The sequence below is a fragment of the Rhinolophus sinicus genome, linkage group LG04, assembly GCF_036562045.2.
Source record: "Rhinolophus sinicus isolate RSC01 linkage group LG04, ASM3656204v1, whole genome shotgun sequence".
NCBI classification, from domain to species: Eukaryota; Metazoa; Chordata; class Mammalia; order Chiroptera; family Rhinolophidae; genus Rhinolophus; species Rhinolophus sinicus.
In genome coordinates, this window is record NC_133754.1 from 96,688,734 (window position 1) to 96,716,153 (window position 27,420).

At 40.2% G+C, this 27,420-nt stretch overlaps 1 protein-coding gene across 3 annotated transcripts in view; it reads right to left on the bottom strand.

Moving 5' to 3' along the window:
* Positions 1 to 27,420, bottom strand: part of MIPEP (mitochondrial intermediate peptidase) — a 199,571-nt gene that overhangs the window by 137,781 nt on the left and 34,370 nt on the right. For all 3 annotated transcript variants that reach the window (XM_074330042.1, XM_074330043.1, XM_074330041.1), the window contains exons 8-10: positions 23,359 to 23,407; positions 21,818 to 21,878; positions 17,940 to 17,992 (exon numbers count right to left, since the gene is read on the bottom strand). In XM_074330042.1, coding sequence (XP_074186143.1) covers positions 17,940 to 17,992; positions 21,818 to 21,878; positions 23,359 to 23,407 — 163 coding nt within the window. The remainder of the gene's footprint in view (positions 1 to 17,939; positions 17,993 to 21,817; positions 21,879 to 23,358; positions 23,408 to 27,420) is intronic.

Genomic DNA, 27,420 nt, shown 5'->3' on the forward strand with positions numbered 1-27,420 from the left:
AAAGCTAGCAGATGGAAGGAAATAATAAAGATTAGAGCAGAGATAAATGAAATAGAGAACAGAAAAACAATACAATAAAGCAAATCAATGAAACCAAAAGTTGGTTCTTTGAAAAGATCAACACTGACAAACCCTTAGCTAGATGGACTAAGAAAAGAGAGAAAATTCAAATTACTAAAATCAGAAATGAAAGTGGGGACACTACTGATTCTACAGAAATAAAAAAAAAAAATGTTGAGATTACTATGAACAATTGTATACCAAAAAAAATTGGATAACCTAGATGAAATGGACAAATTCCTAGAAACACAAAACTTACCAAGACTAAATCACAAAGAAATAGACAATGTGACTAGACCTATAAAGAGTAAGAAGATTGAATCATTAATCAAAAATCTACCAACATGATGGCTTCACTGATGAATTCTACCAAACGTAAAGAAAAACTAATACTAATCCTTCTCAAACTTTTCTAAAAAATTGAAGAGGAGGGAACATTTCCTAACTCATTCTATGAAGGCATCATAACCCTGATACCAAAGCCAGACAAAGACACTATCAGAAAACAGTAGCAGACTACTCACCCTTATGAACATTGATGCAAAACAACTTAATAAAATTCCTAGAAAACTGAATTCAACAGCACAATTAATTTCAACAAGAGTGCCAAAACTATTCCATGGGGAAAGGACAGTCTTTTCAACGAATGATGCAAGGAAAACTGGATATCCACATACAAAAGAATGAAGTTGGACTCTTACCTAATACCATATACAAAAACTAACTCAAAATGGACTCAAGACCTAAATATAAGACCTGAAACAAAACTCTTAGAAGAAAATACAGAACAAAAGCTTCATGGTGTTGGATTTGAGAGTAATTTCTAGGATATGACACCAAAGGCACACACAACAAAAGAAAAACAACAGGACCTCATGAAAATTTTAAAATTTTGTACACTAAGAGACACTATCCACAGAGTAAAAAGGCAACTCATAGAATGTGAAAAAATATTTGCAAATCATGTATCTGATAAGGAATTAACATCCAGAATATATAAACCTCAACAACAAACAAACAACCCAATTCAAAAATGGGCAAAGGACTTGAATAAACATTTCTCCAAAGATATAAGGAATGGCCAATTAGCACATGAAAAAATGCTCAATATCATTAATCCTTAGGGAAATGCAAATAAAACTACAATGAGATAACATACCGTTAGGATGCCTACTGTCAAAAACACAGAAAACAAGTGTTAGTGAGGATGTGGAGAAATTGGAACCCTTGTGCACTACTGGTAGGAATGTAAAAAGGTGCGGCTACCATAGAAAACAGTATGGTGGCTCCTCAAAAACATAAAAGTAGAACTACTTTATGATCTAGCAATTCCACTTCTAGGTATATGCCCAAAAGGGTTCAAAGGGGGGTCTCAAAGAGATATTTATACACCCATAATCAAAGCAGCAATATTCACAACAGCTAAAACACAGAAGCAACCCAAGTGTACATCTACCATTGACTAGATAAGCAAAATGTGGTGTGTGTGTGTACACACACACACACACACACACACACTGAAATAATATTCAGCCTTAAAAAGGAAGGAATTCTGGAATATGCTACAACATGGATGAACCATGAGGACATTATACTAAGTGAAATAAGCCAGTCATAAAAAGACAAATACTACATAATTCCACTCACATGAAGTATTCAGAGTAGTCAAAATCATAAAAACAAAAAGTACAATGGTGGTTTCCAGGGGCAGGAGGGAGGGGAAAACAGAGTTAGTGTTTAATAGGTATAGAGTCTAGATTTACAAGATGAAAAGAGTACGAGGATGGATGGTGGTGATGGCAGCACCACCAGCAATGTGAATGGATTTAATACCACTGAACGGTACATGTAAAAATGATTAAGATGGTAAATTTTGTTATGACTATTTTCGCTCAGTAAAATGAACCTTTATATCTTAAACTTAAACCCTCTTAGATTATAATAGACATGTAACTTATTTGACTATTTTTATAGACAAGAAACATAGTAAAGCTAACATAGCCTATCTATAATCTAAAAATATTTATTGACTCACCTAATGCCCATGACACCCATATATGGTAATCAGGCAAAATCCAGGGAGACAATTTATCTTGCAGGAAAAAAAAATTTAAGTATAGAACATAAGCTTATAAAAGACTTTACATATGACTTTAACTCCGTATATATTAAATAAAATTATTATGAATGTTAAAAGGTAAATGCTATCAATTTGAAATGATTAAGAAAAACTGTATTATAAAGTAGCATAAAATCCTTGTGTTGTTTTTTTGTTTTTTTTTTTGGTTTGTTTTGTTTTAAAAACTCAAATAATATCCCCTGGCTCACTATTTCCACCATCAGAGGTAACTACAATTAACCATTTTTTCTGTACCCTGATTCTACTTGTGTGAAAAGATTTACATGTGTATTATATATACATATATGTATGTATATGTATAGAAAATGCCTGTAAGCATATACAGAAATACATAAATATATGTATACACATATACAGAGGGTGCCAAAAAAAATGTATACACATTTATTTTTTAAATTATAGGTTATTGGGGTGACAGTTGTTAGTAAAATAACATAGGTTTCAGGTGTACAATTCTGTGTTACATCATCTATGCATCACATTGTGTGTTCACCACCCAGAGTCAGTTCTCCTTCCATCACCATATATTTGATCCCCTTTACCCTCATCTACCACTCCCCTCCCCCCTTACCCTCTGGTAACCACTAAACTATTGTCTATGTCTATGAGGGTTTGTTTTTTCGTTTTTTAGTTTAAGCTATCCTATTTTCAAGCATTTTTTTTCCCTTTTTATTTTTTTTTTTAGTTTCAGGTATACAAAACAATGTAATAGTTAGACATTTCACCCCCCACAAAGTGATAACCCCCCTGCCCCAACCTATTGCCCCTCTGACATTGTACATATCTATTACAATTCCACTGACTCTATTCCCATGATGAACTCCATATCCCGTGACTATACATGTGTATTAAATTATAGTTGACATACAACATCATGTGTCTATGAGTTTTTGTTTCTTCATTTATTTGTCTTGTTCCTTTGTTGTTTCCAGTTTTATATACCACAAATCAGTGAAATCATATGGTTCTCGACTTTTTCTGTCTGACTTATTTCGCTTAACATAATAATCTCACGACCCATCCATGTTGTCGCGGATGACATTATTTCATCTTATGGCAGAATAGTATTTCATTGTGTATATATACCACAACTTCTTTATCCATATACCACAACTTCTTTATCCATTCATCTATCAAAGGACATTTTGGTTGTTTCCATGTCTTGGCCACCGTAAATAAAGCTGCAAAAAACATTGGAGCACACGTGTCTTTATGGATAAATGTTTTCAGATTTTTTGGTAGATACCCAGGAGAGGGATTGCTGGGTCATATGGGAATTCTATTCTTAATTTTTGAGGAACCTCCACACTGCCTTCCATAGCGGCTGCACCAGTCTGCATTCCCACCAACAATGTATGAGGGTTCCTTTTTCTCCACAGCCTCTCCAACATTTGTTATTATTTGTCTTGCTGATGACAGCCATTCTAACTGGTATGTATACACACTTTAAGAAAGGAAAAAACTGGATTAAAGTTGTAATATTCAATATATACCAATAACAAAAGATGAATACAAGTCATGTGTATACATTTTTTGGCACCCCCGGTATATACACATATGTACACATAGATATTATATGTGTAATGTTATATATATACATATATAAATATATATATAAAAATATATATGTATATATAAAATGTATCTTTACACAAATAGAATCATACCATTCATACTATACTGCAATTTACTTTTATTAACAAAATTATTATTTGAAATACTGTCTATTTGGGTACATAAAGCTCCTTCCCATTCTGTCTCATGAAAGTAGTCATCTACGACAAGCATCTCCATAACTTCTTAAGGCGTCTCCCACCCTGGTGTGTGTGGGCAGAAGAGGCAAGGCCAGTGAGAGCCTGCACCTTTAGTGGGAGTATCCTAGAGTGACATTATTTGGAACTGCCTGTACGTGGTGATAATAAAAGGTAAGGTTTTTATTGATTTGAACTTCTCTCCAGAAGCACCTAGAGAAAAAAAAAAAAAAAGCTGTCTTAATTTTTATGCCTATCAACTAGGTATGAAAGTGCCTAGTGTCCTCGCTCTTACCAATGTAATTCTGTTCTATTTTTGTAATGCTTCCTTTCCTTTCTTTCTTTGCCTATGTGGGCTGCATTTTCTTTTTCTTTCTGGTAATTTGGAGTGTTAATAGTCTGTTTTAGTCCCTCTGGTGGTTATCTCTATCACCTTCTGAAATAATTAACCCTCTCGTTACTGATTTATCAATCTTAGATAATAGCTATTGATTCCCACTCTGACATCATCCCATTTTCTACTTCACCCTCCTGATCTGTTCCACTGTTATACAGAGATGTAGGTGTGTTGATAGTCTTTTTGTCAATTTTACTAGGTGCTTGGAAGGAGCACAGAGCTAAAGGCCTTTATTGTGTCACCATTTACTGGATATGCTGTGGAGGCACGCAACATGGGAACAGCAGCCATTAGTAGCTAGAAAGAGGAGAGAAATAAAGAAATGCTATGCTTTAGAAAGACTATTCTGGCAGTGGTAAACAGGACACAGTCTAGAATGCAAAGATTTGTTATTATAACAAGATTCAATATTGCAAATATGTTCATTTCCCCTAAATTTCACCTACAAAATGAAAACTTATCCCTAAGTTCCAATGATGATAGCAGCAACTACCATTCAGTGAGTGCTCACTATGACACTGGGTTAAGTCCTTTATATGTATCTCATTTGATAGCAAAAACAACCCTACAAGGCAATAGTGTTACCCCAAGTTACCAATAAGAAAACAAAGGTTTACATGAAGATAAGCAATCTCCCCAAAGTTACAAGTAGTAAGTATTAGGTTGGTGCAAAAGTCATTGTGGTTTTTGCAATTATTTTTAACCTTTTAAACCACAATTACTTTTGCAACAACCTAATAGAAGAGCTGAGATTTTCTTTTTAATTGGATGATAATACTGTTTCCCTGAAAATAAGACCTAGCCGGACAATCAGCTCTAATGCGTCTTTTGGAGCAAAAATTAATATAAGACCCGGTCTTATATAATATGAGACCGGGTCTTACATTGTAGAAAAATAAGACCAGGTGTTACACTAATTTTTGCTCCAAAAGATGCATTAGAGCTGATTGTCCAGCTAGGTCTTACGTTCGGGGAAACACGGTATTTGCTTGGGGCTTTATAATTTGCAAAGCACTTTCACATCAAGAATCTTTCATGTTCCTTACATAATTCTGTGACAAAAGTGGAACAAGGATTATTACTTAATTTTATTTGAGGAAACTGAGGCTCAAAGAGATTTGTTACAGTGCAGTCAAGGAGAAAGAGCCCTGTGTTTGAAGTGAAAATCCTGGCTCTCTCTTACTGCTTCGGTGCTTTGAACAAGTTACTTGGCCTGCTGGGGCCTCAATTTCCTCACCAGGAAAATGGGGATTGTGGGGACAGAGCCCCGGAAAGTGGTTTACAGGCTCTCGGCCTCACGTGGAGGGGTGATGGGTCAGGTAGTGGATGGCTGTCGGCTGTGGCTGATTGGCCGTCGGCTGTGGCCGGTTAGCTGATTGGCCGCTGGTATAACTGCTGCGGCTACGGAGGAGAGCCGAGGAGCCGAGGAGCCGAAGAGAGCGGAAGAGAGTAGAGGAACAGAGTCGAGGAGAGTGGAGGAGAGTCGTCGGTCGGTTGGCGGAAAGGCTGATGGCAGGTCGCATGTACTGTGGGCCCAGCCTCCAGTGAGACCATAGTGGTATGACTCCCCTACCTATGGCTCCGGGGGTGTTCCTTTTTGGCCTCACCATATCCTGCGTTCTTGTGTGGGGAGCGGGAGCAGAGATCCCGCAGGCCGCCCCCCCCCAAAAAAAAAAAATGGCGCAGCGAGCAGGGTCTCCCGCACAACAAATGGCACAATGAGCAGGGTATGGTGCCGGCTGAAACTCTCCGGAATATACTGGAGCAGTTTACACGTATACAAGCTCGGCTTCATAAGCGGAGTATGGTGCTGGCCAAAACCTACGAAAGCATGGTGGAGCGGTTTGTGCGTGTGAGAGCCCAGCTTCGGGAGGCCCATGAGGAGCGAAACGGGAACGGGAGGCACAGTCTGCCTGGGAGACTCGAGCCTCCAGCTGGCACATCACCCTCTTGGCCATGGACGGCATTGCCTTCATTTTGGTAATCTGCTGCGGCCTTAAGCTCCGAGGGTTGTGGACATTTTACACCGAGGCCTCCACCCACTCAGACACCTGGCACGGTGAGCAAGATTCCGACCAGGTAGGAATGGCGTCTGACTCTGGGCAGGAGGACGTGTGGCCCCCACACAGTATATGGTGTTCGGTGGCCACTGTTCTCAGGAGTTGGACCCCCAAGGAGGGGTGGGAGGACATGGACGGCTCTCCAGCCAGTGTGGAGAGGGCCCTGCAGGCTCTGGCTGAGCGGTTGCCGGAGGAGGAGAAGGCTACAGCCGGCCGCGTGGGCTGGATGTTCCTCATGGCCTTGAGTCTCAACTTGGAAAATGCGCTTAATGAAGTGGCCCGGGTGCCGGACCAGGTGTCCCGGTTGGAAGCGCTGGAAGCCCGGGTCCGCCTGTTAGAACAGGGGCCCCAAGGTGGAGACTCTGAGGAAGAGGCAGAGGAAGCAAGTGGAGACAATGTAGCTCCCAACCCCCAAGCCCGTCCAATCTTGAAGCAAAGGGTAAAACATGAGCAACCTTTGGGCCCCGGGGGCGTTGCTGCCGGCAACCCAGCTGTGACTGAGTTCACAACCTACACCCCATACACTCCCACTGAGTTGCAGGAGCTGGGGAGGCGGTACAGACAGCGCCCTGGAGAGCCAGTCTCAGCTTGGCTATTACGTTTATGGGATGAGGGAGCAGACAGCATTCTCTGCTCCCCAGGCGAGATGGAAAAGCTAGCCTTCGTGACAGTGCATCCGTCCCTGCGACAAAGGTTACAGAACTGCCATAGGTTGGCCAACAACCAGGGCAACCATTCTCTAATGGCGTGACTCACTGCTGCGGTACGCACTGTATGGGGACAGGCTGGCGAGCTGCCAGACACTGTGAGTCAATGGCAGTCATATACAGAACTTACGCAAATAATCCGTGAAATGGGTATGAGACATGCTATTTTTAACCTCAACATGCAGGGCCCAGATGACAAGCTTTTTACTGCCAGCATGAGAGATCTGGTTTTGGACACTGCACCTGCGAGTGCTTTTGGATCCTTGGTTGTTATTGTTACACCGTATGTAGGGCGACAGATCAATGAAGTTACAACTGCCATGGCCACCCTAGGGGATGTTGAAAGCCGGAGGCGAAGGAAGTTAAGACAGGAGGTCCGCACAGTTGAGACCTGGAAGCCCAAACCAAAGGTAAAGGGGCGAGGTCACGGGCCTCAGAGAGTAACACGCGCACAGATGTGGCGTGATCTCGTGATCTCATGGCAGCAGGGGTTGATAGGAAGAAAATAGACCAACAACCCAATGCACTCCTGCTTGAACTTTGGAAACAGGTGCGTCCAGAACAATTCCGGAGAAGCATAAAGGAGGAGTCTGGGAAAGCACGACCCATGTCCCTCCAGGACTTCATGCAGCCGCTTGAGACCGACTCCTTTCAGCTTGATTAGGGGTGGGGCCAAGGTACCTGGTCAGAGGGGACGAGCAGGGACCGGAGGCCCCATGTGGAACTGTCCATACATTGGTCCCCTTCTAATGTGCAGAGGGTTTTGGCTCTAGTTGACACTGGTGCTGACTGCAGTCTCGTTTACGGGAACCCAGAACTGTTCCCTGGACCAGCAATCTGCATTGATGGCTACGGGGGAAAGACTGTGACTGTGAAAGCCGTTTCCTTACCACTGGGTATAGGAAGGCTTCCTCCTCGTACCTACAAGGTTTATGTCTCCCCCGTTCCGGAATATATTCTAGGGGTGGACGTGCTACATGGCCTCAGCTTACAGACGTCGGTAGGAGAGTTCCGTCTCCGGATAAGGGTGGTGAAAGCGGTGACACGCGGGCATGCTCACCACCCTCCTCAAGCATTGCCACAGCCCTGGCGCGTGGTTACAGTGCGACAGTATCGCCTGCCAGGAGGACAGGAGGAGATCAGTCGTACAATATTGGAATTGGAGAAGGCACATATTGTGAGGCCAACGCACAGTCCCTTTAACTCCCCAGTATGGCCTGTCAAGAAGCCAGATGGGACCTGGCGAATGACTGTGGACTATAGGGAGTTAAATAAGGTGACGCCACCCCTGCACGCTGCAGTGCCTTCAATTCATGATTTAATGGATCATCTGACTGTCCACCTGGGGACATATCACTATGTAATGGACTTGGCCCTGGCAGGTCAAAAGCCCCCACTGTCGATGGTTGGGGCTGATAGCCCCACGGGGGGGCCGGTTTGACTCATGATTTGCAAGTGACGCCAGGGGTGGTGGCTGAGTGGCCACCGCAAGTGACTGTAGTATACAGAGGTCCCGATACTGGGATGATTTTGCGAGGAAACTATGTGCTCTCACTATGGTCTATTATGGGGTCCCCTGTTCTGTTACATGTTGAAACTATGCAAGGGACCCCAAGCACTGCCATAAAGGTCTGGTACCACAAACCGGGAAAGGTGCCAGTGGCAGCGACCCTCCTTTCCCAGGACAAAAAGCTAGCATGTATCCTCCCAGATGGAAGGGATTTGCCATTGTTGGTTCCTAAGACTGCTGCTTCTTTTCGTCCGTAGGTGTCAGTAGGCTAACACGGCACAGGGACCCTTGCAGAAGACGCTTGCCGCGTAGATTGTGAGGCGAGACCCTGTAGGGGTGGAGTGTGGGGACAGAGCCCCAGAAAGTGGTTTACAGGCTCTCGGCCTCACGCGGAGGGGTTTTGGCTCGGGTAGTGGATGGCCGGCGGCTGTGGCTGATTGGCAGTCGGCTGTGGCTGGTTAGCTGATTGGCCGCTAGTATAACTGCTGTGGCTACGGAGGATTGCCGAGGACTGCCGAGGAGAGTGGAGGAGAGTCGTCAGTCGGTTGGCGGAAAGGCTGACGGCAGGTAGCGCATCCGGTGGGCCCAGCCTCCAGTGAGAACATAGTGGTATGACTCCCCTACCTATGGCTCTGTGGGTGTTCCTTTTTGGCCTCACCATATCCTGCGTTCTTGTGTGGGGAGCGGGAGCAGAGACCCCCGCAGGCCGCCCCGCCCGAAAAATGGCGCAGCGAGCAGGGTCTCCCGCATGACAGGATCATTATTTCTCCCGCTCCAGTCATGATCAGATAAATGCATACAAAGAATCTAGCATGGTGCCTGGAGAAAAGCGGGCACTCCATAAATCATAGCGACACTCTGGCAAGAAGTGTGAGTCCACACAGTAAACATTCCAGATCATCTACTATGTGTCTGATCACTCCCCCATGTAGAAAGAGTAAGATGTAACCCTAAAGAATGGGTAACCCAAGTGACAAGGGGTGTAAGACGTGACCATAAAGAATGGGTAATCCAAGTGATAAGGGCATAAGAGCAGTGCCCAAAGGGGTTGGGAACAAAGGTCAGGCTGTGGTTAATTCCCCTGCCAGAAGGGAGAGGAAGAGAATGTAAGGATCGGGGAGAACTACAAAGAGGAGGGGCTATCTGAGGGCTATTTGAAAGATGAGTTCCCTGGCGAAGGCGGGAGGACATGCTAGAAGATTCTAGAAGAGCAGCAGCAAAGGCTCACGGCATCAAAGCCAATATGGCATAAAAGCTCAATCAAACAAAGATCACCTTGTACCTTACTCAGTCACCTCAAAAGCAAGAAAGAGATCACACACACCTGCGTGCCCCTCCACGCCCTCAGTGACTCTGAGAAGTAATGCCCTTCCCGAAGAACAGCCAGAATGGGAAAAGGTCCAGGGAGGCTGCAAGAGGTTCAAAAAGCTGGAAGGTATTGCCAGGCCCTGAGCTCTGGTCTGAGGTGCCCTGAGGAACAGTCCTGCATGACGCGCCAGTCAGAAGGCAGCAGCCAGCCCCACCCTGCCCCCTGCCTTGTATACTCAGCTTATATCTTCAACACGGTGTGAAATAATACACAGGACATTTCAGCAGTCACAGATCACTGAGCTCCACTGCCAACGGCCACCCAACCACAGCTCAGGACGCAGTTGCTCCCCCTGCCCCCACAGAGCTAAAGCACAGGGATGACCTTCACAGGCTGAGCTCCCCATGCAAAAGCCGGGTCTGCAGCCACAGCACCAGACTCTTGAAAGGTTGCCGTGAATACCTGCCTGCAGCTCCTTTCTCCACAACTTTTTTATCTGCATAGATACTACATGTAAGAACTTTCCCTTCTGTCATCTAGAGAACCCAAAACAATAGAAAAGTACTACAGGCAACATGTAAACCTTAGAGTATATCAGAGCCACAGCCCAACATAAACATAGTCACATTTAAGTGTATTTTGAGGATTTACTTTCATTGTTATCCCTTTCATCGCCTCAAACTCTTTTAAAGTTTTACAACAGTTTTACTACATATTTTTTGTAAATACGTTCTACCGATTTGAATCCTGAATAAGAATCCTTTGGGTACTCTTTCTCAGAAAGAAATAGGAAGAAAATTACTGTTATCCACCATCATTGCTAAATGAAGTTTAATAAGTGCTCTGCTTTGTTCTGGTTAAAAATATGCTACAAAATTTCAAAGAACTAAATATATTATAATCAACATGGTAAAATGATATAAATTAGGTCTTTCTTATTAAGAACAACAGAATTTAGCAGTATCTCAAAATCCTCATCAGGAATACTAATTATTATTGAAATAAGTACAGAAATAGTCAATGAAAGATTTTCAAATGAAGAATTCTTCATTTGTTGTAATTTGAGGTTTTTTTTTTTTTTTAATCAATGTATCTCTGTGTTTATGAAGCACACTTTATGAGTCAGACTTATATTTCAACCTCAGATGCACCTGGGATTAAGGTAAAGAAAGAACTTGGACACTACTTCCAAAAATCTTGGCATTGAACTTAGTGAAAATATAAAACACAATTAAGTAGTCAATGAATCCAGGTTGAAACTGCAGATAAACATAGGCTTCAGTCTCACCCCAGTGTATTCAATAAGTTAAAGCAAGTATGAGAGAGAACATTTGCCCCAAATGGCAAATGCTTCCAGGCTCGACGCAGAATGCAGACAGCCTGCCAGAGGACATGTGTGGGCTCGGGAAAACGCAGACGTGAGAAAAGCAGTATATGACAACACTTTCAGAGAAACTATTTTTAACTTTATCAAAATAAAATGAGATAGAATGTTTCTGGCATCAGGAATAATTATCTAAGCATGACTTTAATGTGATAGTTGGATGGCATTTTGAAATATTTAGTCTTGAAAGCCAAAGGGAGAGCTACTGTTTTGTCTGGTTAAATAAAGGTAGGGGAGCAATAAAGGAACTGAATGATGCTAGAAACCTGTTTACCTTTCAGGTAATTACATTGTCCTGAAAATAAAGAAGATCTGTTTTCTCTCCAGTTTGTAAAGAATCAGCCATTGCCAGTTTGGTTCTATCTGGACCTCTGCAAGAAAATGCTCTACCCAAACTTTCTGGTAATCAGGGAGTGACTTGCCTAATGGTACAGATCAGCTACACAGTTCACTGAAAATTGTGATTAACATAAATCAAAACTAAAGTTAACAGAGTACAATTTCATCATCAGTCTAAAAAAGTAGGAAAGTGAACCAGCAGGCCTGACCTTATGAAGAAAGGATACAATTACACTGATATGGCACTAGGTGACAGAACCCTTATTACAGAGGCTCGAGCCAAATCTTAGGGTAGCAGTGAGACCTCTACTTGTACCCTCTCATTCAGTCTTCAATTATATCAATACATGAGATTTAATAGCCATATCTGAAACACAACAGTAAGACAGAATAAACAAAAATAATGAGGAGGGGGAAGGGGAAAGGTCTAACATCCAGCTTACAGGAATTCTGAGAATAAAGGAACTAGCAAAATGACAACATAAGAAAGCAACCAGATAAATCCCCAGAAGCTTGGAAATTCTGTAGAATAGCCAGTTTCTTCAACAAGTTGAAAAAATTAAAAAGGTGGCAATTTGGGTACGGGCATGAGGTATATGGAGAGGCTCAGGTGACAGAAACAACAAATGAAATGTGCAGGCCTTGTTCAGATTCTGGTTCCAACAAGCCAACTAGGAAAAACAAGATTTGATACTATCAAGGAAATATGAATATAGACTGGGTATTAGATGATCCAGCACACAGCTGTGAACTTCATTAGGGAATAACGGTACTGAATTTATGCAAGAAAATATCCATAATTTTTAGAGATACATAATAAATATGTAAGAATGAGATGACATGAGATCTAAGATGTACTTTAAAATATTTTAGTAATAAGAAGGAAGAAAAAAGGAAAAAAGGGAAAGGAAAAAGATGAAGGAAATATGGTAAAATCTTGGTAATTGTTCAATCTGGGAGATGAATGTATGCGGGTTACTTATATTCTTTCTATCTCTGTCTATTTTGAAAGTTTTCATAATAAAGGTTAATTTTTTTTTTAAATTGAAAGTACCCTGCTCACTACTCATATACTAACAAATAAAGTATACGAGTACAATTTCACATATCAAACTGAAGGCTTTATGCTCTTGAAATGCCACCATACCATTCTTCTGTGAGAGTCCAATGTTTCCTAAATAGTTTAAAACACAAAACATTCCTATTTCGTTACGTGAATGCTCTTGAGATTTTGACTATATACCTTAGCAAGGAACAGACAACACTGAATTCTACTTGCCAATGATAGCTTTATACAGGAGCACCAAAATAAATAATGATTCACTGAAACTCATTATTGGCAGAAAAGAAATAAAGTCCTCAAGCATTAAAAACAAAAGCCACATGCTGAAAGGATACACAACTTTAAAGTGGTTACCTCGGGGGACAGGGGCAGAGAGAACTTCTATGAACAGGGACAGGGAGAGATCAAATGTCTCAATATGAATACTTTCTAATCTGGTTTTGATTTTTTGAACCATGTGAATGTACTGCCTATTCAAAAATAAAATTTAATTTTAAATAAAATCATTTCAATATACTTTTTATAATTTAAAGAATTACTTTTAGTCTTCCACGAAGAATCTACCACTAAAACTTGAAAAAGAAAAAAATTAGCTGCTCTGTAAGATTTACTACCATCAGTCATTTACGCAACTATTTTCAAGGATCAACCTTTGGCACATTAATTTCTTGTCTGACTTGTCTTACTTCTAATAGGTTCTTTCTTTTCTTTAGGCAGACATTTAAGAAACTTGAAATAAATCTGAAATATTTATCATAAAAGAAAAAAAAAGTCCCTGGGGTTAACTTGAAGAAAACCTCAAATCAAGGAAAGCCCCTTCTACTTTTGATTTCATGTCAAACCACACAATTAAGTGTTTACTTGAAAGTGGAGGAATTTAACAAGGATTTAGAAATCTTCACAGTGTTCCACTATTCTAATCTCAAACCCAAACTATTTTCCCTTTCTTTTCTGATCCATTACCTGTGCTTCTCGGCCTACTTATGTCAATCAAGATTACCGAAATCTTAAAGCAAACTCAATCATTTGCCTTTTAAGCTACTTAAAACAGATGTTTAAAACACCCAATTCTTACAATCCCATCTGAAGCATTTCTGCATCCCTTTTTCTGGTTCTTTTACTGAGCTAATAGCAAAATAAAAGAACTTGTATTGAAACTTTAATTAAATACACTAAATCCCCTGGTGGATATTACGTAGGTTACACTGTGTTCCTGGAATAGTTAGTGATTTCTCACTCAAAGAACCAACAAGCCTGGTAGGTACCTCTGTCAACCAATGCACATTACAAAGATCTCCAGAGGGTCACACTGCTTTCAACAAAGTTGAGCGATGAAAAATGTCCTTCACTAAAATATGATATTCTCTTTACAAAAATATGTCACTAGATTTGCTTTGAATAAGAATTTCCAATTACTGGTTTAGGCACAGGCTTAAACAATGGTTATCAACTGTGAACCCCAAGAAGGAATAAACCTGCTAAAAAGGTTTACTCGGTTTACTCCTTGTGGTTAACTCGGCCCAAATTCAAAATCAGAGTCTAGCAGCCATTGTTTACTGGGATCCTCTCATGCACACTGCATATTAGGGGAAAAGCACAAACTGAGCTGCCAAGCCTCCTATACTTCACTCCTGCCGACTGAGCCAAAACTTACAAAGGAGTTCCTGGAATCATATTCTGACCAATGGGCTAAGACCTGCCCCATGTCGAAGCTATATCTTCATTTGCATCTTTATCGACCAATCAGAGTGGCTCCATACTGATCAATCAAGATGCATGATTCCAACCAATCAGGAAAGTGCTATTTGATTCCTCATCTGGATTCCTCATTTGCATAAAAAATGGACCAGTCAGGGATTAGGGCAGGTACTTTATATAAGCAGACCGCCCCTTAGTCTCCAGGGAGCACACTTTCAGTGTCCTCCAGAGGCTGTGTTTCCCAGGTTTGCAAACTGTTCACCTCAGTAAAGATTCTTTTACTGCAACCCAGATTGGGGACTGCTGTTGACATTGGATTGTGGCAGCAACCTTTTCTTGGCACACCAATATGTATTTACTGAGAGCCCAGACTGTATATTCCACGTTAAACTGCTAACAGACAAACTTTGTTCTTAAGAGCTTTAAGATATGATTGAAAAGACACATTTAATAAAATGACACAAAGAACACATAATTAGAAGGTCAACTGTGTAGCACGTAGGCTGCGAGCATGGTGGAAGCAGGAGCTGCACAGGCTAGTGCAGACCTGGAGGCATCGTGCACTTGGCAAAATTTCATAGGTAAAGACAGAAAAGAAGGCAAAGGGAACCTGACTGGCCACCAGACACAGGCTCTTCTGAGACAGAAAGGGACCTGGCTGGGGGTCAGAGAGTTTAGTGCAGCTTAGGTAAATTGTGGAGGAAGAGGAGTGGTGGGAGAGAACCAGTAGGGCAGGCTATACCCAACAAATAACGGGGTGTGTATGTATTTATTGTTAAAGAAGAGTGGGTTGTGATGCTAGCAGATCCTAGAAGGCCTTGACTGACAACTCCAATTTTCTTTTGAAGGCAGTAGTGATCCCTCAACCTTGAAAAGGGAAGGGACCAGAAGTGAGTTGCCTTGCCAGCCAGTTGCAGGGTACCTCCACTCCGGACAGAGTGATGCTGGAAAACACTGGCAAGAGGGACTTCCCTGACTCAGTACCCTTTATCTATCATCAAAATCTTTTCTGATGAGCATTCTACAATTAATCTGATAACATTCATTACATTTTAGACAAGTGTTTTCTTATAGAAGCTTTAAGGAAGAACTGACCCCTCCTTCAAAAGATTTTTGGGAACACTTAAAAAAAGCATCTCTTAGAGTGGACCATTCTCTAACAGAATGTCCACAGGTGGCCAATTCCATATAATAATGTTGTTTCAGTACTAATAACACAAACATTATTTCATTTAATCCTGACCTGTGAGGTAGGAACTACGGTAACCACATTTTATAGATAACTTTGCCAAGAGACGTGGAGGATAAGTAACTTTCCAAAGATCGTGTGTTGCTCATTTAGTGGTAGAGCCAGGACTTGCCTAGGTCCCTCCAACTTCAGGGAACTTGCTCCTGGCCCCACTGCCTCGTTGCCTCACAGGCTCCCATTCTTTCCAGTGGCTGATTTGGACAGTAAGACCCCATCTCTGTGGCTGGTGTAGAGGGGTGAGAACTCTCAACTTATTTGGGGGCTCAGGTACGTCTAAGAACTGACACCACAGTCAGTCAGCCACATAAAGACTTTTAAATGTTGTATTTCTGGTAGAAATGCAGAAGAGGGGGTCACTACCCTTTATTCAATAGCTTTTAAGATCACAATCAAACCTTTGAGGGATCTCATACCCCTAAGTAATACATATACTTTCAATTCCAATTGATTAGCTCTTTCCAAATACTCAAATATTCATATGTAACTTCCACAGAACCACCATTTGGGAAGGCTATATTTACAGAGTACAGTTAAATGACAAAAATCTCACTTAAATTTAAGGCTAAGCCATTAATTAAAACAATAAGGGGTATGGGGACATGATATGGATGGAGAAATACCACATAAAAATCACAGTAGCAAAAAATTAGAAAGAAATACATCTAACATATTACTTTCCAATGTCAAAAATCAAAGAAAATACTTTATATACATATGGAAAGCATTAATAAAAAAAATTTAGTATTCCTTTATGTTACATCTTAACAGGTCAATCAACCAAGCCAAATCTTTCTCTGAAAAAGCTTTAAAAGAGAAATTATATTTTTTATGCAACGATAGGGAGCAGGGTCTGCAGTTTTGCAGCCATAAAACACATTTGTGAAACAATATCTTATGTTAAGCTATAATATATTCTAAGTACTCACTGTGATTTTATCATAATTAAATTATAACAGATTTTAAATGACAGTTTATTTGCTTTCAGAGAGAAGATGACTGATACTGAATTTGGGATACGTGTATTAAAAATAGTAGTTGATGAAGTATCATTATCTGGTTATGAGACAATTATGCTTTGTAAGTAAGATTGGTTTGGGGAACAGAGATGTAATGGAGAAGCCAAAGAGGGGGGAAATAAATAAAAATTAAGTGGGTAAGCTTTTCAACACTGTTAAAGTACCTCCTCCTGCTGGTACAAAAAAGAACAAATAAAGTTATTGCTTTCTGTTTTATGACAAATGCCAAAAAAAATCATTAAAATAAACAAAGCCTAATTTTAGTGAGGTACTTACTACTTGATGCTTGAATAACACATAGTAACAAAAAGGCTTTAAAATTTAATACCAATCAAATAAATATAATATCATGATATATGCCAACATGCCTTAATGAAGTAAAAGGCACAAAACTTTTGTTTTCTTCCATTACTTAAATCGATCTTAACTCTCTTAAACTGCATAAAACGAACGATAAGAGAAAAATGTTAATGACTGTTTGGAGGGTAAGATTAAGATTTTTTTTTAAATTCATATTGTGCATATAAAGTTACTTGGGACATCAACATAAACAAGGTGGTCACTGTGAACAGGCCTCCATATTTCTTGGGTTTACATGTAAAAGGAAAAGTGACAGAAATAGGGAATTTTTAGGGGGGGGGAAATGTACTAATTTACCACAATATAATTACACAGGTGAATGTAGAAGCCAGAGGAGTAGTTCGATCAACTTAAGTTTCCTAAGTCTTGATTTCATTAATATCCTTCCAGATGTGCCAATAACGTGCTGACAATATGTTGAAATAAAAATGAGGAAACATAAGAAAATCACACAGCGTCATGCCAAGTACTACGTTATTTCTTCATTACCCTCAACCAGAAACAAGGGTTCTAGCAAAGTCCCAGACCCCAACGTGTTCAGTCTAGTAAGAGAACCTGGAAGGCACACACAGGAAGAGGCAGAGAGGGGCCGGACGGTAGACACCACGGGGAGACAGGTAAGAGTCTTAGACAGGAAATGACAAAAGCCACAGAATAGGCTGATGGGGGAGGGGTCGAGCGCTGTACTGTGACTGAGAGCATAGCTTTGTGATCCAGATTTTAAAATACGTGGGCAGATGCTGACCAAGCCAGCACAGAGCCTGAATCTGAGAAGGTAGGTTGGTAACGTGAACAACTGAGTGAGGAGTGTAGTTGCATAATTAATGTGCAATGTGCTCAATAAATATTGTTGTCTTTCTTTCTGCTCATAGATAAGTATCTTTCAAAAAACTTACCGCTCTGCACGAATCACACCACTGTAGTAAGGGGGATCCCAAGGCATTAATTCCTACAATGGAAAAATTTACTGTTATGAAAGCTATTGACTATTTCACAATTTTTATCAATAATTTAGCTATCTTTAAAAATGTAAACCTATTATTATATCAGCAAAGCTTTATAAAAACGCTAAAAATTCATGACTTGGCAAGAAATACCTGCCTCTTTATTTTGACTTCTCTGTAATCAATGAGTAGAAAGGTATAGTAAATATGGCATAATCTCAGAATTCGGGGTAACAAAAAAAGGTAAACAAATATGATCCTGAAATGTAAACTAATAAAAGTCAACATTAATAGATTACATTAGCCATGCTGAAATTTCCCCCAAAATGTAGCCCATGTATGAATCTATAAAACACATTGCAAGTGAGATTAGGGTACTAAAGGTAAAATTAGGATTCTTTCTAAATCTAAGAAAGAAGCTTAGGGTGGATCCCAAAACCAAAATCAACAATTTAAAATGTAACTAAAGTATAATTAACTCTAGTCTTGGCAAAGAAAATATGTCACAAAGAAATATTGTAATAATAGTTGTTTTTGACAACTGGTACAAAATGCTGAAAGAAAAGAATGGTTGAAAACCTGAAGGACCACCCTCCCCACAAACTGTCCAGGTGACAGAAAGAGGGGTTAAGACACCAGGCTGTGAAGTCAGACTGCCTGGGTTCAAGCCTTCAATCCACACCAGTTGGACAACTTAGAAAGGTTATTGCTGCCCATGGATGCTTTCCTGTTTTCCTTCCCTGTGACCTGGTGTCGCCCCACCTCCTGCTGCTCTCCCCCTCCCTCACTGCACTCTGGCCACATGGGCTGTCTCACTGTTCCTCGATCACACTGGGCATGCTCCTGCCTCAGGCCTCTGTACTTGCTGTTCCTTCTGCTTCGACTGCCCTTCCCTGTGCCGTCTCCATGGCGTGCTCCCTCACTTCTTCCAAGTCTCTGCTCCAGGGTCCTCTTACTGACCACTCCATGTAAAATAGCAACCTCCATCCCCTTTTCTCTGCATTATTTTTCCTAGAGCCCTTCTCACCACATAATACAGAACATATTAATTTTTTTCATGTGTTTACTCTGTTTTCTTCCCCTGGAATGTAAGCTTCATGAGGGCAGGGACTTTGTTTGCATTTGTTCCTACTATATCCTGGTGGCGCTCTGAACACTGCCTGATACTCAGCAGTCACCCAACAGTTATTTACTGAATGAATCAACAGCACCTCCCAAACAGGATTGCTTAATGCACTTAAACTATTAAATAGGACACCTGGCATTGATAAGCGCTCGTAAATGTTGGCTTCTATCCTTATTGCCACCATCCTTCAAAATTTCAGTTTAGGTATTATCTTCTTGAAATTTCAGTTTGGACGTTATTCCATGGTCATATTTCTACACCAATATAAGATACGTGTAGGTTTATTTTCTTTCTCCCCATGAGTTCCTGAAGGTCAGGGACAGCATGCCTGGGACTCTAGCCCAAGTGTTCAGTTCCTGGCACAGATTTCCTCCCACAGATGATCATTTACTATCTGCCAGATGCCAGACAGCGTGTAGGCTTTAATGATACAAAAACAAATCAGACATGATCCTTGCACCATGAAGCCAATGATGGTCCAGGCAGTAGAAAGACAAGTGACTCAGCAACCATGGAGCATTGAAACAAATGGTACATCCTGTCTGTGATGTTGTACCATGTGAAACAGAGCCCAGGAGAAGGGTATTTAAATCACGGCAGAAGGTCAGGAAATGTTTCAAGGAGACAAAGACTAACTTGAGTTTTGAAGAACCGGAGTACTTAATCCAGATGAGAAAGGGGAAAGTCATTCCTAGGTATGATGCTTGTGAATTATTAAAGCTACTTACCATAGTTGCTGACACATAAATCAGTTAGAATTAAAAAATAAAAGAAAGGAAAGCAATGGAAGCAAAGCTAACATAAATGAAAAAGCATATGAACATCACACAGGTATCAGTAGGGCGTAAAGGACACTCACTAACTTGGCCAATAGGGGCAGCAGAAGATAAGGCTAGAAAAGCAGGTAAGAGGCAAAATCATGAAGGGCTTGGCAGGAAAAAGTAAGAAACAGGAAGGTAAATCCTAGAATTACAGGAAGTGACTGAAAAATTTAAATAAGAGAGTCACCTGATCAGATCGCTATTCAGAAAAATCCCTCTGGTGGTAATTCATTCATTCATTCATTCACTTGTTCATATTTCAAATAAGTGCTGAGTACCTATTCTGTGTCTAACACCCAGCTGGGCACATTGCTGGGCAGTGAGAATCCAGGATAGCTTTGAGGGGAGCCAGAACAAAAGGCTAGAAAACCATTTAGCAACTACCGTAATCTGGGAGAGAAGCAATAATGACCTCAACCAGGGCTGTAGCAATGAGCATGGAGGGGAGGGAATGCGGAGATCTCAGAAAGGAGAATCCATGGACTTGATCACTGCTTATAAGGGGGGAGGGGTGGGGAGAAATCACCTGAAGGGCTTGATGAAACACAGACTCAAGAGTCAGTGGGCCTCATATGGTGCTAGAGAATTTGTATTTCTAACAAGTTGCCTGGTGATGCTTCTGCTTCTGATCCAGAGAACACACTTTGAGAACCACTGGTCGAGAGTAAGCCCAGGTTCTGGCACCTGTAACGGTGAACTGAGAGGTACGTACCATTCACCAAAACAGGGACTTTATGATGAGATTGGCCATTTCACAAATGCCTGCCGAATACCCTGCATCAACAGCCATATAAAACTGTCTAGGGTGGACAGGTCAAGCCATATTAGCTTCCAGTGAACTAGCTTTGGCAACACATTCTTTTTTCTCTTTCTATGTTTATCAAAGTAAATTCTGACCATTATCTAGCTTCCTAAGCAGACTTACCAAGCCAAAGAACTGACATGCTACTCTAGAAATGATCAATCCATTTCTTAGTGGTTGAACCTGGGAAGAATGGCATAGACCACCCCAGCAATCCTGTGGCACCCTCAGACCACATGGGAATCAGTGCCCTAATACCTGGAATCCCATCACTCTCCAGGGCACCCAATCACTTGGCCAGCATTCGGGCCATTAGGACACATCAGTCTGTCCTGTAAGAACATGTAGTCATTTGATCTTGTGTTTGAACATAACACTTAAGTATTCTGAGGATGGGTATACTTTGTCAGTCATATCAACCTATTTAATTGAGTTCCATAAATCAGCAAACCAATGAGTAAACTGCAAACTTAACACTGATGGTTAAAACTGTCACCTGTTAGATCAAGCCTACACTGAGCCTCCTTAAATAAAGGCTGCTTCAAACTGAGAAGCCAACTTTCTACAGAACGGAAGCAGCCTTTGTATAAGTATATATTAATACATCATGTGTGTATAAATGTGTATAATATGTGTATAAATGTGAATATACGTGTGTGTGCGCATATGCTTGCATGCACACATACGCGTATATATTATGTCAACTAATCAACAAAAATATACTGGATTTCCTGGAAACATCAGCCTCAGACATCTGGATCCAATATCTTTTTTTTTTTAATTAAAGTTTATTGGGGTGATAATTGTTAGTAAAGTTACATAGATTTCAGGTGTACAATTCTGTAATACATCATCTATAAACCCCATTGTGTGTTCACCACCCAGAGTCAGTTCTCCTTTCATCACCATATATTTGATTGGATCCAATATCTCAATGCCTTTATTCATGAAAACCAATAATCAGAAACAAGAAAACATACACTTTCAGCATATCACTAGAAAGTTCTAGAGTCAAAAGATAATGACCTTAGCTGATAGACTGTTTATATTATAATAAAAATATTCCAACATAGCCACTTACAGAATTTTGAGGATTTAGTTTCATTTTCATCCCTCGTATCATCTCAAAATCTTTTATCGTTCTGTAAAATAGATTTGTTACTAATTATTAGGGCAAAATGTTTATCATTATAAAAGAACTAGTTTGCGTACGTCACTTCCTAATATTCATGATAAAACTAGAAGTAATTTGTAGTACAAATATAAACAAGTATTAACCTCAATTTTACATGTGTTAGAAGAGAAAGCAATATATACATCAGTAAATGACTGCAATTTCTACCTTAAAAAGCATCTTGGCAGATATGTGTCTTGAAAGCACTAAAGCTTGGAAAAATTAGCAATGTTATAGGAACATACAAAGTATTAATCTGCAAACTTTAAATCACTATTTTTTGTTATATCTTAAAAAGGTAAGAAACTAACAAATTATTTTCTATAAAAAAATTAACATAGATTACATATTAAAGATTACTATTCATAATTTTTCCCTTACAGAAAAATACTATCTGGGCAATAATCAAATGCATGCTTAATGTCTGTGGAATGTGAAGTTTCTGTTAGAATTAATTCCTATATGTGACTGTAAAAATATGAAGATGTTAGCTCAAAATATAATCTAACCTACACACAAGTGGAGGTTGAATACTAAAATTAACCAACAAAGCAAAGTAAAATAAATTCTCATATAACTGCATAAATAATGCTTCCACTTCATTATATCAAAGCCACAGTGGCACACTAGATTAAAAGAAAAGTTTAGGATTTATAAATCCAAATTAGAGAGGATTTGGTTCTAAGGCATGAGTTTATAATAGAAAATGGAAATTTGAGCTAAAATTTAACACGTTGGTGTAGAGAGGCAAATGAAATTTTAGACAGCCTTATAAGAAAGAAATGCAGGAACATGACCTTCTTTTACAAAGCATGACATGCCTCTTCCTGGAATCCTAGGTATCTGATGCCTATTGGGCACTGCCCTTCACGAAAGCACTAGAAGAGCGCTGGTGAAGGACGAGTGACATGATCAAAGAGACAGGGCAGTGGAGAGGAGGGTAAGCAAGAATAGAACAAAGGGATACACAGCAGAAAGTAAAACACTCAGCTTGAAATTACAAACGGTGAATCAGAGCATTCTTAAAATACACAAAATCAAAACACAGATCAATTTGCCACATCCGTGGGAGGCCAATATTTAGGCCAAAAGACGAAAAACACAATTTCCTGAACTTGACATAAAATTGATGGTACAAGCTGAAATACATAGTTTCAAAAAGGTTCGGAAAATATTTTAAATCACACAGCAATGATGGCTCCTAAAGACAAATAACTAAACAGAGGGGATGGCCTAAGTTTTTAAGATTGTCACTTCAGGAAGACAACTATGTGCTTTCACAGTGTACCTCATAGTTCACTTAATCTCTTGCTGAAGAGTCCACAGATCCTACCCGATATTCCCACACTTATATTCTTAACAGGTCCTTTCCTAATTTTTCATACATCAAATCTTAAAAAAAAAAAAAAAAAAAGACATATATTCTAAAGAGTAGAATAAAAACTAACCTTTCCGAAAGTTTGTGAGATAGTTTTTCAAGGAACTCCATGACAGTCTCTAAAAATGAAATCCAAAAGAAAATACCTTTAACTATGTAAAATAAAATGAACATATTTGTTAAAATTATAATGTGATGATCATAATTATACACTACAATACCGTTAAAGTGATGATTTTCAAAGGAAGCAAGGTTACTAACAAATACTAGGCACATAATAAATATTTCCAGGTGATGATAATCTCTTTATCAGAAAAACAAATTAAACTGACACAGGAATAACCAAAGCCTTAGATTACACTGCAAAACGAAAAGAGTTAATGGGAGGCTAAAGAAAAAAATTGAAAATTTCAAATGTATAAGAAAAAAAGTTTCTTAGACGTCTAATTTTTCTGAGTTTTAAAGAGTAGTTAGGGCTCTAATTGATAATATCAATACAATTTACAAGCATGATTCACTGAAAATTAGATTTTAAAAATCAATGTTTTTCAGGGTAACTATTTTTACTTTTATATACAGCTGCAGGATATTCTATTCGGAACCAATACCAAAAGAATACATAGCAAAATTAGGACATTAAAACTTCAAGCTCTGTTAGAATTTTTTAAAGTTCTTCAGCTGTAAATCTTAGTATTTTACAAACCCATAAAGGACATACTGTACTGTGTAATCATCATTATTCCCCATGATAGGAAAGTTTTCATGTGTATTTTTGAATTTAGCACTTTCTGCCATTGACTTATGTGTACAGAGCTCATATGTATTTTAGAGTTTGCCACAAACACTGTTTTTATATGTTCCAGATGATCTTTTATATGGTTTTAAGTTTCTTGCCCTCTTCAATTGAGGTTATCTCCTTTCTAAGTAAAATAAAAGGCTAAGAAAAGAATGGAGGTTAACTGAAACCAAGAAGCCATGGGGTTTCTTGTCACTGTCACTACTAAGCACAAGCCTCATACAAAGTAATCCTAAAAACTCTACCCTAAATACCATATTAGATGGTATTAGGAATTTTAGGGGAAAAAAACATTTTTAGTTTAAAATGAAACTTCATTTCAGGATATCATACCAGTTACCAAAGAGAACTGTTTTCAAATAAATATCTGTGTATGCTTATTTCTAAATAACTATTTTTAATAACTTTCACCCATTCTGTTTTTCTAGCTATCTTACAAATGAAAAATTTACCTCAATTAATCTTACTGGAAAATTGTCACATTAAAAAGAATGATTTTGAAACCCCCCAAAATAAATAAATGCCTCACTGGAAAATTATTTTCTAATTCACCTGTCACATGAATGCCCACCTTAACATTTGTTTACCCCCTTTCTACCCTCCTCCTCCTCTCTGCTGAAAGCTCACCGTTCCTCCACTGCCTGTTCTCAAGTTTCACGTCCTTCTTGAAACCTTCAACAGCTACGTTGAAGGTAAGACAAACTTCCTGAACTCCTAAAATCCTATGGCACTGTTTTGTCTACTCATTTGGCACTGAAAAGACACCAACCTGGAGTATTATTTACCTTTATATATACATATCTGAGCTCCCCAACTAAATTTTAAATCATTCAAGGATATAGATCACATCATATGCGACCATGTGCACAATCATTTAATTCCAAACACATCATGTTACCACACTAATCACTTAGTAAGCAATGGTGATTTTCTGATGATATCTGGCATTTATGGCTGCTGGTCTGGTACCCTCCAATCCATGTCACTCAAGCCAATGGTCAATTCCCAACCTTCTTCCGCTTGACTTGCCCTCAGCATCTCAGTCGGCTGATTACTCTTCTCCTTAAGACACTACTTTCAAGATGCTTTCAATCAATATGGCAGAGTAGGTAAACTTTACATGCCTCCTCCAACAACCACATCAAAATTACAACTAAACTAGAGAACAACCATTATTGAGAACTGCCAGAAGTCCTACAAGTGAGGACATACACAATAGCCATGTGGAGACTGGTAGGAGGGACAGAGACGCTGATCAGGCTGGTTCTACACCTACGTGTGGTGGTTAAAAAATCATAAGGAATATCTCAGCTGTGGAGGTCCCTCCTTAGGAACAAAGGGTCCCACTCCACACCAGGATCCCTAGCCCAGGGTTCCAGTGCTGTGAAGAGAAGTCCCCATAACTTCTGGCTCTGAAAACCAGCAGAGATTGTGACTGAGACAGACGGTGGCTGCAGTCACAGGCGTTCCTCTTAAAGGGCCCACACACATACTTACTCGCTGACAGATTCACTCACTCTGAGCTCCAGTGCTGGGGCAGCAGCTCAAAAGGCACCAGGGACATATGGGAAGGAAATGAATTGTCTGGCTTCAAGGCAAGAGCTGGAGGGGCAGCTTCCTCCCAGACAGAAGTACTGGAAGAAGCCATTGTCCTTTATTGAGCCCTCCCCTGAACCAGGCTCCCATATCTGAGTCTCCACCAACCTGGTTAACACCTTTTGCCCTATACTGGTGATTCCAAGACCCCACCCACCCAACTTGCCAGTCCACCCAAACTGCTTACAGTGGCTTTCCATACAAATGACCTGTCTTGGCTCATGCTGCAAATTTTCCTAAACTCTCTCAAAGGTTCACAAACCCCAAACAAGCAGCATTTGGCCTCAGCACGCCCCATACCTCTTGCTAAGCAGCCCCAAGCCCAGAACTAGTGGCCACTAGCCTCAGTTTGCAGCTTAGCCTCTCCCAGGTACCGCCAAGCCCACCACAAGTGGCCACCACCTGCAGATTACTTTGTAGCTCATACCAAGTGGCCCCAAGCAGGGCACAGGCAGTGGTTGACCTTGGCCTGAACCAGAGGCTGTCCCAAGAGGCCCCAGAACCAACACACCCGGTGGCCAGCTTCAGACCACACCAAAGCACCAACCAACCACCTTCCGAAATGACACACCCAAAGAGCAGACAGGGCAGGCACCAGAGCCTCACTAAAGTGAATCCTGCTCCACAGGGTTAGCCCCTGCACAACAGCTCCTTCACTGTAGTCATGGCCAGTCCTCACAGCCAGTCAGCCTGTCAATCCCACCCTCTGACATGCCAAAAGCAATCAAGGCTCAACTACAACAAGAGGGCAGAGACAACCCATACAAGAAACACACCTGGAGCACCCAGCTCAGGTGACCAGGGAGTCTGAACCACTGGGCCCCACATGACACCTACTACATAACACCATTCCACCAAGACCAGGAGACATTTTTAGCTCTCCCTAATAAACAGAGATAAACAAAGAGGCAGCCAACGTGAGGAGATAAAGAAACATGTCCCAAATGAAAAACGAAAAAACAAAAAGAAAAACAGAACAAAACTCTAGAAGAAGAACTAAACAAAATGGAGACAAGCAATCTACCAGACTCAGAGTTCCAAACACTGGTTATAAGGATGCCCAATGATTTCAGCAAGAACTTCAACGAAGACATAGGAAACATAAAAATGGAGATAAAAACCATTAAAAAAATCAGAAATAAAGAATACAATAACTGGAGTGAAGAATACATTAGAGGAAATCAACAGTAGATTAGATACAGAGGATCGAATCAGCGATTTAGAAGGTAGCAGAAAACACCCAACCAGAACAGCAAAATTTTTTTTTAATTATTTTAAATGAAGATATTTTAAGGGTCCTCTGAGAAAACATCAAGTGTACCAACATTCGCATCAGGGGTGACCAGGAGGAGAAGAGAGAGAGCAAGGAATTGAAAAATTATTTAAAGAAATAATGACAGAAAACTTCCCTAACCTGGTGAGGAAAATAGACACTGAAGCCCAAGAAGCACAAACAATCCCAGATAAGATGAACCCAAAGAGGTCTTCACCAAGACACATCACAATTAAAATGTCAAAGATTAAGACAAAAAGAGAATCTTAAAAGCAGCAAGAGAAAAGCAGTTAGTTACCTACATTGGAGCTGATTTCCCATGATTTCTCAAGACTTCCAGCTGATTTCTCAACAGAAACTTCACAGGCCAGAAGGGATTGGCAGGAAATATTCAAAGTGATGAAAAGGAAGGACCTATAACCAAGATTATTCTACCCATCAAAGCTATCATTTAGAATCGAAGGACA